General features: G+C 43.9%; 2 protein-coding genes across 6 annotated transcripts in view; one reads left to right on the top strand and one right to left on the bottom strand.

Moving 5' to 3' along the window:
• Positions 1-1,274, bottom strand: part of LOC109883003 (zinc finger protein GLIS2-like) — a 49,172-nt gene extending 47,898 nt beyond the window's left edge. The window contains exons 1-2 of one of the 2 annotated variants that reach the window (XM_031833306.1): positions 413-1,274; positions 158-310 (exon numbers count right to left, since the gene is read on the bottom strand). The gene's annotated coding sequence lies outside the window, so the exon portion shown is untranslated. Of the gene's footprint in view, positions 1-157 lie in introns of both variants that reach the window. The other variant, XM_031833301.1, reaches the window with a different exon arrangement.
• Positions 1,275-2,817: 1,543 nt separating this feature from the next.
• LOC109880864 (transcription factor AP-4-like) lies at positions 2,818-12,291 on the top strand. Of its 4 annotated transcripts, none has more exons than XM_031833282.1 (7): positions 2,818-3,213; positions 5,295-5,460; positions 6,997-7,095; positions 7,349-7,522; positions 7,778-7,942; positions 8,671-8,820; positions 9,060-12,291. In XM_031833282.1, the coding sequence occupies exons 1-7, from the start codon at positions 3,131-3,133 to the stop codon at positions 9,216-9,218; spliced, it is 996 nt and encodes a 331-aa protein (XP_031689142.1). In that variant the 5' UTR covers positions 2,818-3,130; the 3' UTR covers positions 9,219-12,291. The 4 variants fall into 4 exon arrangements, with proteins under 4 accessions (XP_031689142.1, XP_031689151.1, XP_031689148.1 ...); XM_031833291.1 differs by lacking the exon at positions 2,818-3,213 and adding an exon at positions 3,573-3,647; XM_031833288.1 differs by lacking the exon at positions 2,818-3,213 and adding an exon at positions 4,151-4,245.
• The last annotated feature ends 5,774 nt before the right edge of the window (positions 12,292-18,065 follow it).

Here is an 18,065-nt window from a genome sequence, read left to right as displayed (position 1 = left end):
GAATTTATCAAATCTACGTAGTCTATAAATATAGTAGTTTACATACATTATCACAGCGAAATTATTATAGGGGAATAAAGGACACGTATGCAAAGTAAGAATCTGTCATGGACTCCCATGGGAGAACATGGATGTCTGAGTGTCTGTGTGTGTTTACCTTTTATAAAAGCCTTGTCTCCACTGGACGCGAACGTATAGTAAGTATCCTTGTCGGCTGTCCTCGTTGGATGTCTCCTCTACTGTCACTTCTCAGTATCTTCTTGATGTGCACACATCCGTTTCAAACGGTTGATAGGCTACAGAAGGGTGTCTATTCAAGAGACAAGTTTAGTAGGCGCTTGTCGAACCTTTGTCGATAGAATATAATGTATATATAACAGACTGTACGGAAAATAAAGACATAAAAACCCACCCCAAAGGAGTCCGTTCGTTCTACTGCTATATTTCTTTACAAATAGGCCTAGCTTGTCGCAAAAATAATCATCTGTTTTTCTGCAAGTATGGAAATCCAGGACGCACTGAAAAAAACCAAGTCCAGCAGAAAAATAACTTTGCTTTACAGAGTCTCGAAAACAAACCGAGGCTCGTTGTCAATAACCACAACACTGTTAGGAAATAATGTCAACACTGACATTCGTCAAATAGCCTATGTTAGGATAAAATATAGCTTCAAGCTTACGCTCTTGGAAAGAAGGTGCATCGCTTAGTTACGACGCTAGTCAACTGCCTTCTCGGTAGGCGGTCATCCCCCCTAGTTGTCTTTTTAGAAGAGGGCGGAGGGTGTCATTGGTCTATGTGGGTGCGCAGCTAACCATCGAGATGGAGAGGAGGTGGTGGTCGCTGGCAGATTTGGGTCCTGTCTGTTTTCTCTTTCCTTCCTCCCTTCCACTGTTCGCTTCCAGCGGTTGTCTCTCACGATTTCTACTCCAATCGTTTGCTTGCCTCAGCTGAGCCGTGCGTGGCTCTCTGTCTTTCTATTCTCTCTCTTTCTTTCTCTTTTTTCCGGCTACACCCCTCAGCAGGAGACGTGACTGTGTGGTTCCAGCCTCCCCGTGGTCGTCTGCTGTGTACGTAGACAGACCAAGACCCAGTCCAGCCCCTATTCCCCCACGCAGCCACCACCACTCCTCTGTTCCGTAACAGACCCTAGCAGCCTACCTCTTCCAGCTCAGCGCATGCCTCCCTTGCCTTCTCGTTCCCGCCTATCACTTCCCGAACACGAAGGTTGTCCTCGGCTCATTTCCAACCTTTCCTTCAAGTCTCTCTCTTTCTCATGTTTCTCGCTCTCAATTCAATGGGCTTTATTGACTTGGGAAACATATGTTTACATTGCCAATGCAAGTGGAATAGATAATAAACACAAGTGAAATAAACTATCAGAAAACATTACACTCACAAAAGCCTCTCTCTATCTGAAGAAAGAAAACAACACTCGAGTGAACAAAAAACACGCATCTCTCTCACAGATATTCTCTATTTCTCCGTCTCACAGCTGACTTCTCCCTTTCTTCATCTCTCTGTCTATCTCTCTCTCTCTCTCACACACACACACACACACACACACACACACTTCTTCTCCTGAAGAAGGCACAGTGATGCCGGAACGTTGGTGATTTACCCGATAAATGACTAGGAGTTTATATATAGTGTGCACTCACTTTATTTTGTATAGCTTATAGTTCATCCGCCGTTAGACAGCACCTCTAGATAAAATCATTGTATATGTGTGTGCACCCGCTCATGTTTTGTATTCGACATAATAGGTTATTGAAATACCTGGATACTTATAAAGTATTTTTCTTTTTTATGTTTGGGGTGCACACTTTGGTTCGTCACTAGTTTCCACAGCCACAAAGTCATAATTATGGCTAAACCCTGCTTATTTCTTTAAAACTAACCTTAAACCTAACCTTAACCTGTTACATAGGCTAGCCGTATGCCTAACCCTAACCTTAAATTAAGACCAAAAATAAAACGTTTGTTTTCCTGAATTTATATGATACAGCCATCACGAAAACCCACACCTTGGTTTGTTGACCATAACTGCATGAGAAGGTTTAGTCTACCATCTGCTGGTTAAAAGGTGCATGGAAGAGCTATAGATGTTTTTCTTATTCTGAAACAACTTAACAAAAATAGAAATGTGAAGATTGTGGAGCATATTCCGTTGTCCTATATCGCATAGTTACAGCCTATACGCCTATACTCATTCGTCTATACGCCTATACTCATCAAACTACTGCAACATTCCCAGATAGGCTATCACACAACGTGTTTACTCCCCTAGTCTTATATGCCATACTAGACCAATAGCCTTCTTACTATAAGCTATTGGGCTATACTGGCTATATAGCTTTAACCTGAATAAGAATAGGGGGGCTGTTACATAGGCTACAATCCATTTCGATAATTTACCATGGCTATCATAATGCTACTTGGTAATAAGGTTTTTATTACGGTATAGGCATAACATCAGGACTTTCAAATGTATTTGACCTGATAGGCACTGGCATAACAACATGTAATCTATTTTTGTTTTTAAAGAATATAATAAATTAGAATAGAATATATCGTTGTTTTATAGAATATAGGCAAATGGGTTGTTTGTTATTGTACTTGACTTTGGTTTGTTGCCTTGGCCTGGCCTCCTGTTTTCATTTTCTCTTTAGTGTATTTTAAGTGTCTTTATAAGCACCAGTTGGCCGTTCCTTGTTCAATAGGCCCTACTGCTTCTGTCTCAAAGTAGCTCTTTGTTTGTGCGTAGTCTGGTCTGCTCTGCACAGAGAGAAAAAGCTCCCGTGCTCTCCTTGATTCCGACCAGCTGTTTCCCGCCTCGAGACACAGAGATCAGCTGCAAACACACACGTAGTAGTAGGCGGAGGCGCCACACGCACGCAGGGAAATCCGCATCAGCTGGAGCCACACACAGTTAGCTTAGCTAGACGTTTAGCTACAACCTCCAACGATCAATAATACAACGCAATACTTAGCTATGTGCAATCGAACATAGTACAGGAGTGTATTTTTTATTTTTACGGCAAGGAAATAGGAAAAATAGCCTCCAAAACACAGAGCAGGCTCAAGGGGTTATAGCTGAAGATATAACGTTAAGTAGCTTGGTAGCTAAAGCATGGAATACTTCATGATGCCTACGGAGAAGGCTTTACAACAATTCAAGAAATCGGAGAAGGATGTTATTGGAGGGCTTTGTAGGTGTGTATTGCGCAATCACGCTTCCGATAAGATGTGTATTGTGTGTTTTGATTGCAACTGTGAATGATCTGCTTACTAACTAGCTAGTAGCCTGCATGTAGTTAGCAACCTAGCTACAACAATATTGGCACAACATTGGTTGAAGGAAGCTATGATTTCTTGTTAGCTGTGCGCATATGAGCGCATACCCCGAGGGCGGGACGAAAGCAATCATTAAATATGTGTCCCGAAACATCGTAACGGCTAGTGGTATTAATAATGGCCGTTGGTGGTTACAGTTGTAGCGAAAAATGTAAATAAATACTTGAAATCGATACATTTTGTATGCAGCTAACACGAACCACGTGGTTACTAATCACACTGCCCGCTGCTGTGTAGCTAGCATCCGCTAGCTCGCATTCCAGATGTTGTCTACGGTGTTCCTTCCCCAACAGGTCGACAAAAAATAATGCAGTTATACTTTTGTGACACAACCTAACAGTATGTGCGTGTATACGGGCTTTGGGTCACATATGTAGGGAACCTACGAGGTGTAGCGAGTAAATATGCCTGCCGTGGCTAGCCAGCTAGCTCGTGGGTAGCGCGGCCATGCTTATGTGTCGCGTACTGAAATTGGCTAAGCTCTCGAGCTTAGTAGCATGGTGTGTGTTCAACATCCGCAACAGCATTTAAATAATAAACATCACACAATTTCGTCCATACTAAGTTATATTTAACTACTTTAATTTTATCTATTCATATTTTGTAGAAAGTCACCGTTTTTGTGAAGTCGACGTTGTAATAGTGTTTCAAATAGGTAGGCAAAAAGCATTGTTCTCCATGTGAAGGGGGTGGTCTTGGTGTCAAATTTCACCAGGCTACCAAACTATCTACGTATTTTGGCGAAGGATTTGCACATATTACTAGTTCGCTAGCTACTAAGTGTATACATTCTGTTTCGTTAGTCGACCGACAACAAGCTTGTTAGCTACCATATATACGTGCTAGCTACAATATTTCGTTGTACTAAGTCTGCTCACTCAACCAATGTATGTGAGTAGCGCTCGATCAACCAGGGTTTATAGCTAAACACGCTTCTAGAATCTTTTGGAGCAGAAACAGAGTTTATGAATGAAGGCAGCGTTCAAATCTAGATTGCAGTAGGCTAGTCTGTACTAGTTTATAGGCTCACATCGTCAATGGCTTGGATGCATTCCATCTCAAAAGTATTAGATTTTTGGTTGTCCATTTAACTTTTTATTAGCATTGATTTAGGCATATCTCATTTGTTTTGCTTACTGTACTCTATTCAGTTGACTAAACAAATAGCTGTTGTGAGTCTAAGCATTGTGTGCATAGATACTCGGTCTGCTAACAGGCCTACATTTCCCCCTCTTAAGATGTTGTGTGACAGTTAACTGTCTGTCGCGTTGTGAATGATTGTAAGCATAGCTGTCAGACACGTTTCCCGAGATCTGGTTATTCTACTTCTTTGTGAACCTTGTAGAGCATGGTTTCCCAAACTCTGTCCTGGGCCCCGTTTTGTATTTTACCCTAGCAGTACACAGCTGATTCCAATAATCAAAGCTTGAGGAGTTGGTTATTTGAATCAGCTGTGTAGTGCTAGGGGAAAACCAAAATGTGCAAGGGGTGGGCAGGACCAAGTTTGGGGAAATCCTGTTGTAGAGCATTCACTGATGTACACTGATGTTATCTCTGGAGGTTATATGGTTTACATATTACTCTGGCTGAGTAAACAGAACCGGGTAGGTTAGCAACCATTAAATGGGTTGAAGGGCAGTGAGTTCAGGGAAACTCCAGGACCTGACCTTATAATAGCCCTAGTCACTAACCCAAGTGAAATGTAGGTGGGGGGTGTTGTTGCAGGGGAGTGGGAAGGAATAGCGCCGTACTACCTGCATGTGCACTGTGTTTTCCACCAAGCTACATCGGCATGATGGGAATTTCTAACCATGTCATTTCTAATTAGACACGACGTGAAAAGCAGACTACAATAAATCTGAATAAAATGTAACTTTTGTCTCCATTTCCCTCTGTCCTTCTCGCCATCTCTCCTTCTATCCCATCATCTCTCCCTTCAGTCTGGCCAACATCCCGCTCAGCCCGGAGACTGCTCAGGACCAGGAGAGGCGTATCCGCCGGGAGATCGCCAATAGTAACGAGCGGCGCCGCATGCAGAGCATCAACGCAGGGTTCCAGTCGCTGAAAACACTCCTGCCACACACAGACGGCGAGAAACTCAGCAAGGTAGGAGAGCGGGACCATAATCTAACTGTGTTGGTGTCCATACTAGAGGTTGACCGATTAATCGGAATGGCCGATTTCAAGTTTTCATAACGATCGGCAATCAGCGTTTTTGGGCACCGATTATGGCTGATTACTAGTTTATCTAGCTTGTACTGCGTTGCATATAATCGATTCGGTGCCTGTTAATTTATCATCGAATCACAGCCTACTTCGCTGAACGGGTGATGATATAACAAGCGCATTTGTGAAAAAAGCACTGCCGTTGCACCAATGTGTACCTAACCATAAACATCAATGCCTTTCTTTAAAATCAATACACAAGTATATACACAAGTATATATTTTTAAACCTGCATATTTAGGTAATATTGCCTGCTAACATGAATTTCTTTTAATTAGGGAAATTGTGTCACTTCTCTTGCGTTCTGTGCAAGCAGAGTCAGGGTATATGCAGCAGTTTGGGCCGCCTGGCTCATTGCGAACTGTGTGAAGACCATTTCTTACTAACAAAGACCGTAATTTGCCAGAATTGTACATAATTATGACATAACATTGAAGGTTGTGCAATGTAACAGCAATATTTAGACTTAGGGATGCCACTTAGGGATGCCACCCATTCGATAAAATACGGAACGGTTCTGTATTTCACTGAAAGAATAATGAAATAATTTTTCCGGATTTGACCATATTATTGACCCAAAGCTCGTATTTCTGTGTGTTTATTATATTATAATTAAGTCTATGATTTGATAGAGCAGTCTGACTGAGCGGTGGTAGGCAGCAGCAGGCTCGTAAGCATTCATTCAAACAGCACTTTCCTGCATTTGCCAGCAGCTATTCGCTGTGCGTCAAGCACTGCGCTGTTTATGACTTCAAGCCTATTAACTCCCGAGATGAGGCTGGTGTAACCGAAGTGAAATGGCTAGCTAGTTAGAGCACGCTAACTAGAGGGACGGAAGATATACTGTTACACTGGCAATACTAAAGTGGCTATAAGAACATCCAATAGTCAAGTTAATGAAATACAAATGGTATAGAGGGAAATAGTCCTATAATAACTACAACCTAAGACTTCTTACCTGGGAATATTGAAGACTCATGTTAAAAGGAACCACCAGCTTTCATATGTTCTGAGCAAGGAACTGAAACGTTAGCTTTCTTACATAGCACATATTGCACTTTTACTTTTTTCTCCAATACTTTGTTTTTGCATTATTTACACCAAATTGAACATGGTTCATTATTTATTTGAGACTGAATTGATTTTATTGATGTATTATATTAAGTTAAAATAAGTGTTCATTCAGTATTGTTGTAATTGTCATTATCTCATATATATATATATATATATATATATATATATATATCTCATCTGATTAATCAGTATCGGCTTTTTTTGGTCCTCCAATCTGTATCGGTGTTGAAAAATCATAATCAGTCGACCTCTAGTCCATACCACCCATGGAGGATTCAAGGAAACTGTTTCTGAGAGTATTGATTCTGACCTAACTTTCTGATATTATTCCTGTCTATTCAGGCTGCCATCCTACAGCAGACGTCAGACTACATCTTTGCTCTGGAGCAAGAGAAGACCCAGCTACTGCAGCAGAACAACCAGCTCAAACGCTTCATACAGGTAGACATTCATACATTTATATTACCTTCATATAGCCAAGTCTAGCCATAGAAATGAATAAACATATTGTAACTTGTGACTTTTTTAAAATATGTACAAAAGTACATGAACGTGTAAAGTGATTCATTACATTTGTGTGTACAGTATAAATACTTTCTCCCTAACAATTACATCGGCGAACTATTAACTGTTCATGGCATGGCCATAACTAGTCGAAATGCTCCCTCTCATCCGGTCTCCTCTCCTCCTGCAGGAGTTCAGTGGTTCCTCCCCAAAGAGGAGGCGTGGGGCGGAGGAGAAGGATGAAGGGATCGGCTCCCCAGACATTCTGGAGGAGGAGAAAGCCGAGGAGCTGAGGAGAGAGATGTTGGAGCTCCGACAACAGTTGGACAAGGAGCGCTCAGCGAGGATGATACTGGAGGAACAGGTGAGAGAGATTGATGGTGGGCGGGGAGATGTGGGAGAGACTGCTCATCCTGCTGTCCCTAGCCAGAGGGGGGAGTTAGAAGAAGGGATAGAGAGAAGGTTGAACTAAGAGGTGGTGAGACTGAGGAGAGGTGAACCAGTGATGGGGAAGAAGGATACAATGAGGGACTGAGAATGAAAAGAGGGAAGGTAGAGTGAAGAGGAACATAGACATAAAGACTGATCACCCTTCTCCCCCGTGTCTTTGTCCATCCAGGTGCGTTCTCTGGACATGGTGCTGCACCCAGAGAGGCTGAAGGTGATCACCCAGCAGGTCCAGGAGGAGCAGGCTCACATCCAGACCCAGACCTTACTGAGGCTACAGCAGCTCCATGCAGAGACCAGCGCAGAGAGGGACAGACACGCAGCACACAGCCCACAGGTACAGAGACACATGGGTTACAGGTGGAGGACACAGGTGGGTCACAGGTACAGAGACACACGGGTTACAGGTGGAGGACACAGGCGGGTCACAGGTACAGAGACACACGGGTTACAGGTGGAGGACACAGGCGGGTCACAGGTACAGAGACACACGGGTTACAGGTGGAGGACACAGGCGGGTCACAGGTACAGAGACACACGGGTTACAGGTGGAGGACACAGGCGGGTCACAGGTACAGAGACACACGGGTTACAGGTGGAGGATACAGGCGGGTCACAGGTACAGACACACGGGTTACAGGTGGAGGACACAGGCGGGTCACAGGTACAGAGACACACGGGTTACAGGTGGAGGACACAGGCGGGTCACAGGTACAGAGACACACGGGTTACAGGTGGAGGATACAGGCGGGTCACAGGTACAGAGACACACGGGTTACAGGTGGAGGACACAGGCGGGTCACAGGTACAGAGACACATGGGTTACAGGTGGAGGATACAGGCGGGTCACAGGTACAGAGCCACACGGGTTACAGGTGGAGGACACAGGCGGGTCACAGGTACAGAGACACAGACGGAGAGAGAGAGAGACACACAATCCACAGATGGGGAAACGCAAAGCGTTTTTGAATGGAAGGAATGTGAATGTTTTATTCCCCTTCCTCTCCTTGTACCCTCTGACTCCTAATTATTCACCTTTTCTCACCATCTCTTCTCCTCCTTTAGGTGCGGTCCCCAGCCCCCACTCACCACCCCACGGTCATCGTCCCCGCCCCCACGCTGACCCCGCACCACGTCACCGTGGTTACCATGAGCCCCGCCTCCAACACCAGCACAGTGTCAACGTCCCGGCAGAACCTGGATACCATCGTACAGGTGAGGGAGAGTGTGTCCTTGTGCTCTCTAGGGTTTCTATAGTGAAGTTCAGTATGTGTCCTTGTGCTCTCTAGGGTTTCTATAGTGAAGTTCAGTATGTGTCCTTGTGCTCTCTAGGGTTTCTATAGTGAAGTTCAGTATGTGTCCTTGAGATAGACAGAGAGCGTATGTTTGAGTGTGAGGTGTATAGATAACCCCATTACATATAGCGTCACTGAATCATGACCTCTGCCCTCCAGGCCATCCAGCACATCGAACGTGCCCAGGAGAGGAGGGGCAGTGCTGAGGAGGAGAGGAGACGAGCAGTCATCGTCAGCCCTGCCCACGTCTCCATGGATACCACCGGCTCTGACACAGCCTCCGACAGTGAGGGAGAGGAGGACTGCTCCATGAACTAACAGAGATACACATACCGTGTTCTCTATACAGTTTCAGACAGCATGAGCCAAGGCTGCTCAATGAACTGTTAGCTACCACACACACACCTATACATACATATATATACACACACACACACCTATACATACTGTATATACACAACGTGTTCTCTCCAGACAGTTTGAAATCAAGGGAGAGGACTGCTTGATGAACTGTTCGCTGCCACACACACACAGACCAATACAAACACAATCAGACAGCATCTGACTGGTAGAGCGAAACAATGACATTTGTTCTACTAAAATCCAAATTCAATCATAAACCAGTGACCACCAAATGGAACACACACACGTTAGCGATACCCACCCACTGTAGAAGACGATCACAAAGATTCCCTCCAGACGCCTGACTACTTTTTGATATAAATGTTTCTTTTTTTGAACCTGTCTTTGGCATTATAATGACTATGGAGTCACCCAGTAGGTATGATAAGCTCTGGTCGTGTGCTTTTATGGCAGTCTATCGTAAAGGGCTTTCCAGACCAAGCTGCAGTGGGATTCTTTTCAGGCGGAGCGATCGGCGTTGCTCATGAAGGCTGCTCAGCCCAGGCGGAGAAAATGGGGATCTGCTCTAATTTGGCAACCTTGCTCCGCCCGATCTCTTCCTGTCTGGAAAGTCTTTAAGACAATAGACAGCGATAGTTTGGCTCTGGCAGAATACAACACAGCTGGTACTTAGCTGGATCCCATCAATCACATGATTGAATGAAACTTACAGAATAAGCTGTGTCACTAGCTCTATTAGGGTTACATAGAAGCAAGCAGTGGACCATTCTCTTAACCTTTCAAAGTTGTTTTCCATCTTTTCTAGAAAAAAATAAGTTTTCCTAAGTGTCGGGTTTACCAAGAAGAGGATAGTTTCCAATTAGGTCTCTTTTTGATTTGTTTATTTCAGTGACTATGCACTAAACGTCTTTAGGTATTTATGCAATTCCAAGCTACAGTAAATTTGTTTTATAGGTGGGGTAGTGTTGAATATTAGGCAAAAGTGTTTTTAAAAACATCACCCCTTCACCCAATATGAATCTATGCACCTCCCAACAAGAGAACATAACATGCATACAGTATAGACGGGTTGGTTGTCTAGCAACAAAACCAATGCATGCGCAACTATGGGGCAAAACAGACAGGATTGGCTAAGATTGTTGACACGTAAATTATATTTTGTCTCAATGTTTATTGAAAACATAAATACACTTCTCTCAAATCCATTCTTACAGTTGTTGCTTAGCTAGCTAGTGAATTTGAGCCATAGTTAAAACAAGACATGGTATCAGTAACGAGCTGAAACGAGACACCTACGATTCCCCACAAGGCAGCTTCCAGGCATTGTTGCAAGCTATCTGACCGCTCAGAATCATAATACCACACGGCCTCATCGATGCGTGTGCATAATGTTTGTGAAATGCTCAGCCAACCCGTCTTTGTCAACGTGTACAGTCATAACACACATGTAACTACATGCATTGAAGAATGTAGTATTTTTCTCTGATGGTGCTAACAGGGATCGTATGCCCTCTGAGACCCCCAACTTTTACCATTCGATTTGAAACCCCCCGGGGGCATATCCTAACCCAACGGGTAGCGCTCAACTCCTACACAAGCACTGAACTAGACATTTGCCCCAGTCCCTTTCCCCTCGTACCCCTCCATGTTGTCAGTTTGTTTTGGGAACGGGACTGGAATCCCTGTTATTTCTCTGGAAGCCTGGAGTCTCTCACTCACTTCCTATGATATGTTGATATGATGCTAAGGGTCAGGAGTTTTTCCTGAACCATGTTTAAGGCTACAACTAGGGCCATGAGTTTTCCTGTATAGATCTCGTGATCAGGGAAGAACAGGAGTTTCTAGGAATGCTGAATCTGAAATGATGCTGTAAAAACATTCCATTTATTTTGACAGTTTTTTTTCTTGTTTCATCCCTCCATGCTCTATTGCCATTTGATGCTGTGTTCGTTTTTTGTCTTAAATGTGATATTTTTCTGTGATTTCCTTAGTCATTGTCTACGTATGAAACGGCACCCTATTCACTACATGAGGCACTGGCCAAAACTAGTGCACTATTTAGCATATAGGGTTCCATTGTCGACGTAGCCACTGTCTACATGAAGCTCTTCCTGTGTGAGAACTTGGCTCCAGTGGGACATTTGGGGTGACGAAGCTAATTCATTTTGTGATTCAACTTCATAACTGGTTACAATATTATGTCTATTTAGCCTTGTCCCAGATCTGTTTGTGCTCTTGCCTAACTCTGTTGTCATTGTCAAGCTAAAACGCATGACAATTCCATTAGGAGTTGGCAAGAGAGCAGAAACATCTTATTGTCTGTTGTAGGGGGAAATTATAATTTTGTGTGAACTTCAAATCTGGTTAGAATAGTAGCTATACTTACTGACTACTGCGTTATGTCCCAAATGGCACACTAAATAGTGAACTACTGTTTACCAGGGCCCTGGTATAAAGAGTGCACAAGGTAGGGAATGGGGTTCCATTTGGGACACTGCCAGTATCTTCATCGTCCTCATCAGAGATATTTATCTTTTTGGTTGTTTCTTCTGTTAAATTTTTTTTATTTTTATGCTGAAGATGTGTGCATCATATTTCAGCACTGGTGTCCTAAGAGATTGTTGGTTGTTAGAGAATCTCTTAATAATCAATAATTAGAGATTATTGATATGAAGCACTTCCCGGTCTGTACTGCCTGAATCAAGGACGACGATGGCGCCGCAGATTTTTTACTATGTTGATCAAGCTCTTTTTGCTGTGACTTAAAACCGAACAGCTGTGTTTCTCTCCTTTTCTTCAAATATGTTAATTTCTCTCATCTCTCTGCCTGCTCTCTGCATCCCTCCTTTTGTCCTATTTTTTTAATTACAGACATTTGTATATTTTTTTAATTTCTTGTTTTGTTGTCAGTCCAGGTCCATGAGAAGCTGTTAGATTTTGTTTCAGATAAATGAACTTGTTGGGAAAAACAGGCCTTTTGTAAAGAAAACATACAATAAAATTTGTACTTTGTTTTTTAATACATACATACATGGCTTACATTTTTATTTGACCTTTTTGAATTACAATTGATTTGTTAAGCTGACACCCTGAACCTTTTACAATTTTGAACCTTTTACAATTTAAAGGCCCCAGTGCAATTTAAAAAAATAAAAAGCTATTCCTTTCCCTATATACATTACCAGTCAAACGTTGGGAAACCTACTCATTCAAGGGTTTTTCCTATTTTTAAAAACTATTTTCTACGTTGTGGAAAACAATGGACTCATGTAGTAACCCAAAAAATGTTAAACAAATCAAAATATATTTTAGATTCTTCGAAGTAGCCGCTGTTTGCCTTTGACAGCTTTGCACACTTGGCATTCTCTCAACCAGCTTCACCTGGAATGCTTTTCCAACAGTCTTGAAGGAGTTCCCACATATGCGGAGCACTTGTTGGCTTCTTTTCCTTTACTGCAGTCCAACTCATCCCAAACCATCTCAATTGGGGTGAGGTCGGGGGATTGTGGAGGCTATGTCATCTGATGCATCACTCTCCTTGGTAAAATAACCCATACCCTGCCTGGAGGTGTGTTGGGTCATTGTCCTGTTGAAAAACAAATGATAGTCCCACTAAGCGCAAACCAGATGGGATGGTGTATCGCTGCAGAATAAAGTGGTAGCCATGCTGGTTAAGTGTGCCTTGTATTCTAAATCAGACCATGTCCCCAGCAAAGCACCATCACACCACCATGCTTCACGGTGGGAACCACATATGCAGAGATCATCCGGTCACCTACGCTGCGTCTCACAAAGACACGGTGGTTGGAACCAAAAATCTCAAATTTGGACTCATTAGACCAAAGGACAGATTTCCACCGGTCTAATGTCCACCTTTATTTAACCAGGTAGGCCAGTTGAGAACAAGTTCTCATTTATAACTGCAACCTGGCCAAGATAAAGCAAAGCAGTGTGACAAACAACAACACAGTTACACATGGAATTAACAAACGTACAGTCAATAACACAATAGAAAAGTCTATATACAGTGTGTGCAAATGAGGTAAGATTAGGGAGGCAAGGCAATAAATAGGCCGCAGTCTCGAAGTAATTACAATATAGCAATTAAACACTGGAGTGATAGATGTGCAGAAGATGAATGTGCAAGTAGAGATACTGGGGTGCAAAGGAGAAAAAACTAAATATAATATGGGGATGAGGTAGTTGGATGGGCTATTTACAGGTGGGCTATGCACAGGTGTAAGGATCTGTAAGCTGCTCTGACAGCCGATACTTAAAGTTAGTGAGGGAGATACGAGTCTCCAGCTTCAGTGATTTTTGCCTTTCGTTCCAGTCATTGGTGATCATTAGAAAGCAAATTACGGATTCCTCTTTAAATCTGCGTATTCCTCCAAAGCTCAGTTGTCCTGAGTCCACACAACTCTACCAGGACCTAGGATCAAGGGAGACACTCAAATGTTTTAGTACTATATCTCTTGACACAATGATGAAAATAATCATGGCCTCTAAACCTTCAAGCTGCATACTGGACCCTATTCCAACTAAACTTCTGAAAGAGCTGCTTCCTGTGCTTGGCCCACCTACGGCTCTCTATCCACCAGATGTGTACCAAACTCACTAAAAGTGGCAGTAATAAAGCCTCTCTTGAAAAAGCCAAACCATGACCCAGAAAATATAAAAAACAATCTTCCTATATCGAATCTTCCATTCCTCTCAAAAAATCACAAAAAAAAATCTCAACTGTTGCGCAGCAACTCACTGCCTTCCTGAAAACAAACAATGTATACGAATTGCTTCAGTCTGGTTTTAAACCCCATCATAGCACTGAGACTGCACTTGTGAAGGTGGTAAGTTACCTTTTGATGGCGTCAGACCGGGGCTCTGCATCTGTCTTCGTACTCCTAGACCTTACTGCTGCTTTTGATACCATCGATCACCACAGTCTTTTGGAGAGATTGGAAACCCAAATTGGTCTACACGGACAAGTTCTGGCCTGGTTTAGATCTTATCTGTCGGAAAGATAACAGTTTGTCTCTGTGGATGGTTTGTCATCTGACAAATCAACTGTAAATGTTGGTGTTCCTCAAGGTTACGTTTTAGGACCACTATTATTTTCACTATATATTATACCTCTTGGGGATGTCATTTGAAAACATAATGTTAACTTTTTCACTGTTATGCAGATGACACACAGCTGTACATTTCAATGAAACATGGCGAAGCCCCAAAATTGCCCTTCCTAGAAGCCTGTGTTTCAGATATAAGGAAGTGGTTGGGTGCAAACTTTCTACTTTTAAACGGGGACAAAACAGAGATGCTTGTTCTAGGTTCCAGTCGTCTCAAATAAAACTGTGAAGGACCTCGGCTTTACTCTGGACCCTGATCTCTCTTTTGACGAACATATCAAGACTTGTTTCAAGGATAGCTTTTTTCCATCTACGTAACATTGCAAGAATCAGACATTTTCTGTCCAAAAATGATGCAGAAAAATGAATCCATGCTTTTGTCACTTCTAGGTTAGACTACTGCAATGCTCTACTTTCCGGCTACCCTGATAAAGCACTAAATAAACTTAAATTAGTGCTAAATACGGCTGCTAAAATCCTGACTAGAACCCAAAAAATTGATCATATTACTCCAGTGCTAGCCTACCTACACTGGCTTCCTGTTAAGGGCTAATTTCAAGGGTTTACTGCTAACCTACAAAGCATTACATGGGCTTGCTCCTACCTATCTTTCCAATTTGGTCCTGCCGTACATACCTACACGTACGCTACGGTCACAAGACGCAGGCCTCCTAATTGTCCCTAGAATTTCTAAGCAAACAGCTGGAGGCTGGGCTTTCTCCTATAGAGCTCAATTTTTATGGAATGGTCTACCTACCCATGTGAGAGACGCAGACTCTGTCTCAACCTTTAAGTCTTCATTGAAGACTCATCTCTTCAGTAGGTCCTATGATTGAGTGTAGTCTGGCCCAGGAGTGTGAAGGTGAACGGAAAGGCACTGGAGCAACGAACTGCCCTTGCTGTCTCTGCCTGGCCGGTTCCCCTCTCCACTCTGATTCTCTGCCTCTAACCCTATTATAGGGGCTAAGTCACTGGCTTACTGGTGCTCTTCCATGCCGTCCCTAGGAGGGGTGCGTCACTTGAGTGGGTTGAGTCCCTGACGTGGTCTTCCTGTCTGGGTTGGCGCCCCCCCTTGGGTTGTGCCGTGGTGGAGATCTTTGTGGGCTATACTCGGCATAGTCTCAGGATGGTAAGTTGGTGGTTGAAGATATCCCTCTAGCGGTGTGGGAGCTGTGCGTTGGCAAAGTGGGTGGGGTTATATCCTGCCTGTTTGGCCCTGTCTGGGGATATCATCGGATGAGGCCACAGTGTCTCCTGACCCCTCCTGTCTCAGCCTCCAGTATTTATGCTGCAGTAGTTTGTGTCGGGGGGCTAGGGTCAGTCTGTCATATCTGGAGTATTTCTCCTGTCTTATCCGATGTCCTGTGTGAATTTAAGTATGCTCTCTCTAATTCTCTCTTTCTTTCTTTCTTTCTCTCTCTCAGAGGATCTGAGCCCTTGGACCATGCCTCAGGACTACCTGGCATGATGACTCCTTGCTGTCCCCAGTCCACCTGGCCATGCTGCTGCTCCAGTTTCAACTGTTCTGCCTGCGGCTATGGAACTCTGACCTGTTCACCGGACGTGCTACCTGTCCCAGACCTGCTGTTTTCAACTCTCTAGAGACAGCAGGAGCGGTAGAGATACTCTCGATGATTGTCTATGAAAAGCCAACTGACATTTACTAATTTACTGTTGCACCCTCAACAACTACTGTGATTATTATTATTTGACCATGCTGGTCATTTATGAACATTTGAACATCTTGGCCATGTTCTGTTATAATCTCCACCCGGCACAGCCAGAAGAGGACTGGCCACCCCTCATAGCCTGGTTCCTCTCCAGGTTTCTTCCTAGGGAGTTTTTCCTAGCCACCATGCTTCTACACCTGCATTGCTTGCTCTTTGGGGTTTTAGGCTGGGTTTCTGTACAGCACTTTGAGATATCAGCTGATATCAGCTGATGTATAAATACATTTGATTGATTGATTGATTGATTGATTGGCAGCAGAGACCTGGAAGGAAAGGCGGCCAAAGGAGGAATTGGCTTTGGGGGTGACCAGTGAAATATACCTGCTGGAGCGTGTGCTATGGGTGGGTGCTGCTATGGTGACCAGTGAGCTGAGATAAGGCTGGGCTTTACATAGCAAAGACTTATAGATGACCTGGAGCCAGTGGGTTTGGTGACGAATATGAAGCGAGGGCCAGCCAACGAGAGCATATAAGTCGCAGTGGTGGGTAGTATATGGGGCTTTGGTGACAAAACGGATGGCACTGTGATAGACTGCATCCAGTTTGTTGAGTATAGTGTTGGAGGCTATTTTGTAAATGACGTTGCCGAAGTCGAGGATCGGTAGGATAGACAGTTTTATGAGGGTATGTTTGGCAGCATGAGTGAAGGATGCTTTGTTGCGAAATAGGAAGCCAATTCTTGATTTAATTTGGGATTGGAGATGTTTAATGTGAGTCTGGATGGAGAGTTTACAGTCTAACCAGACACCTAGGTATTTGTAGATGTCCATATATCCTTAGTCAGAACCGTCCAGAGTAGTGATGCTAGACGGGCGGGCAGGTGCGGACAGCGATCAGTTGAAGAGCATGCATTTCGTTGTTACTTGCATTTAAGAGCAGTTGGAGGCCACTGAAGGAGAGTTGTATGGCATTGAAGCTTGTCTGGAGGTTAGTTAACACAAAGGCCCAAAGAAGGGCCAAATGTATACAGAATGGTGTCGTCTGCTTAGAGTTGGATCAGAGAATCACCAGCAGCAAGAGCGACATCATTGATGTATACATAGAAGAGAGTCGGCCCGAGAATTGAACCCTGTGGCACCCCCATAGAGACTGCCAGAGGTCCAGACAACAGGCCCTCTGCTTAGAGGTGGATCAGAGAATCACCAGCAGCAAGAGCGACATCATTGATGTATACATAGAAGAGAGTCGGCCCGAGAATTGAACCCTGTGGAACCCCCATAGAGACGGCCAGAGGTCCAGACAACAGGCCCTCCGATTTGACACACTGAACTCTGTCTGAGAAGTAATTGGTGAACCAGGCGAGGCAGTCATTTGAGAAAACAAGGCTGATGATTCTGCCGATAAGAATGTGGTGATTGACAGAGTCAAAAGCCCAGGCCAGGTCGATAAATACGGCTGCACAGTATTGTCTTTTTTTATTTTATTTATTTTATTTTTTATTTTACCCAGTTTTCTCCGCAAATTTTGTGGAATCCAATTGTTTAGTAGCTACTATCTTGTCTCATCGCTACAACTCCCGTACGGGCTCGGGAGAGACGAAGGTTGAAAGTCATGCGTCCTCCGATACACAACCCAAACAAGCCGCACTGCTTCTTAACACAGCGCGCATCCAACCTGGAAGCCAGCCGCACCAATGTGTCGGAGGAAACACCGTGCACCTGGCAACCTTGGTTAGCACGCACTGCGCCCGGCCCGCCACAGGAGTCGCTGGTGCGCGATGAGACAAGGATATTCCTACCGGCCAACCCCTCCCTAACCCGGGCGACGCTAGGCCAATTGTGCGTCGCCCCATGGACCTCCCGGTCGCGGCCAGTTTTGACAGAGCCTGGGCGCGAACCCAGAGTCTCTGATGGCACAGCTGGTGCTTTACTGCATAATGCAATGTAAACATAATGTATAGCAACCCTAGGTGTAAAATAGTAAATACCAGCTACTTCTCAGAGAGT

The sequence above is a fragment of the Oncorhynchus kisutch genome, linkage group LG1, assembly GCF_002021735.2.
Source record: "Oncorhynchus kisutch isolate 150728-3 linkage group LG1, Okis_V2, whole genome shotgun sequence".
NCBI lineage: Eukaryota > Metazoa > Chordata > Actinopteri > Salmoniformes > Salmonidae > Oncorhynchus > Oncorhynchus kisutch.
Note: the sequence above shows the minus strand (reverse complement) of the source record. Positions and strands in the feature narration are given on the sequence as shown.

Coding starts and splice junctions, on each gene's coding strand:
- LOC109880864 (XM_031833282.1), top strand. CDS start 3,131: ATGGAATACTTCATGATGCCTACGGAGAAGGCTTTACAACAATTCAAG. Junction 7,096..7,348: donor AGCTCAAACGCTTCATACAG/GTAGACATTCAT, acceptor CTCCTCCTGCAG/GAGTTCAGTGGTTCCTCCCC. Junction 7,523..7,777: donor GGATGATACTGGAGGAACAG/GTGAGAGAGATT, acceptor TTGTCCATCCAG/GTGCGTTCTCTGGACATGGT.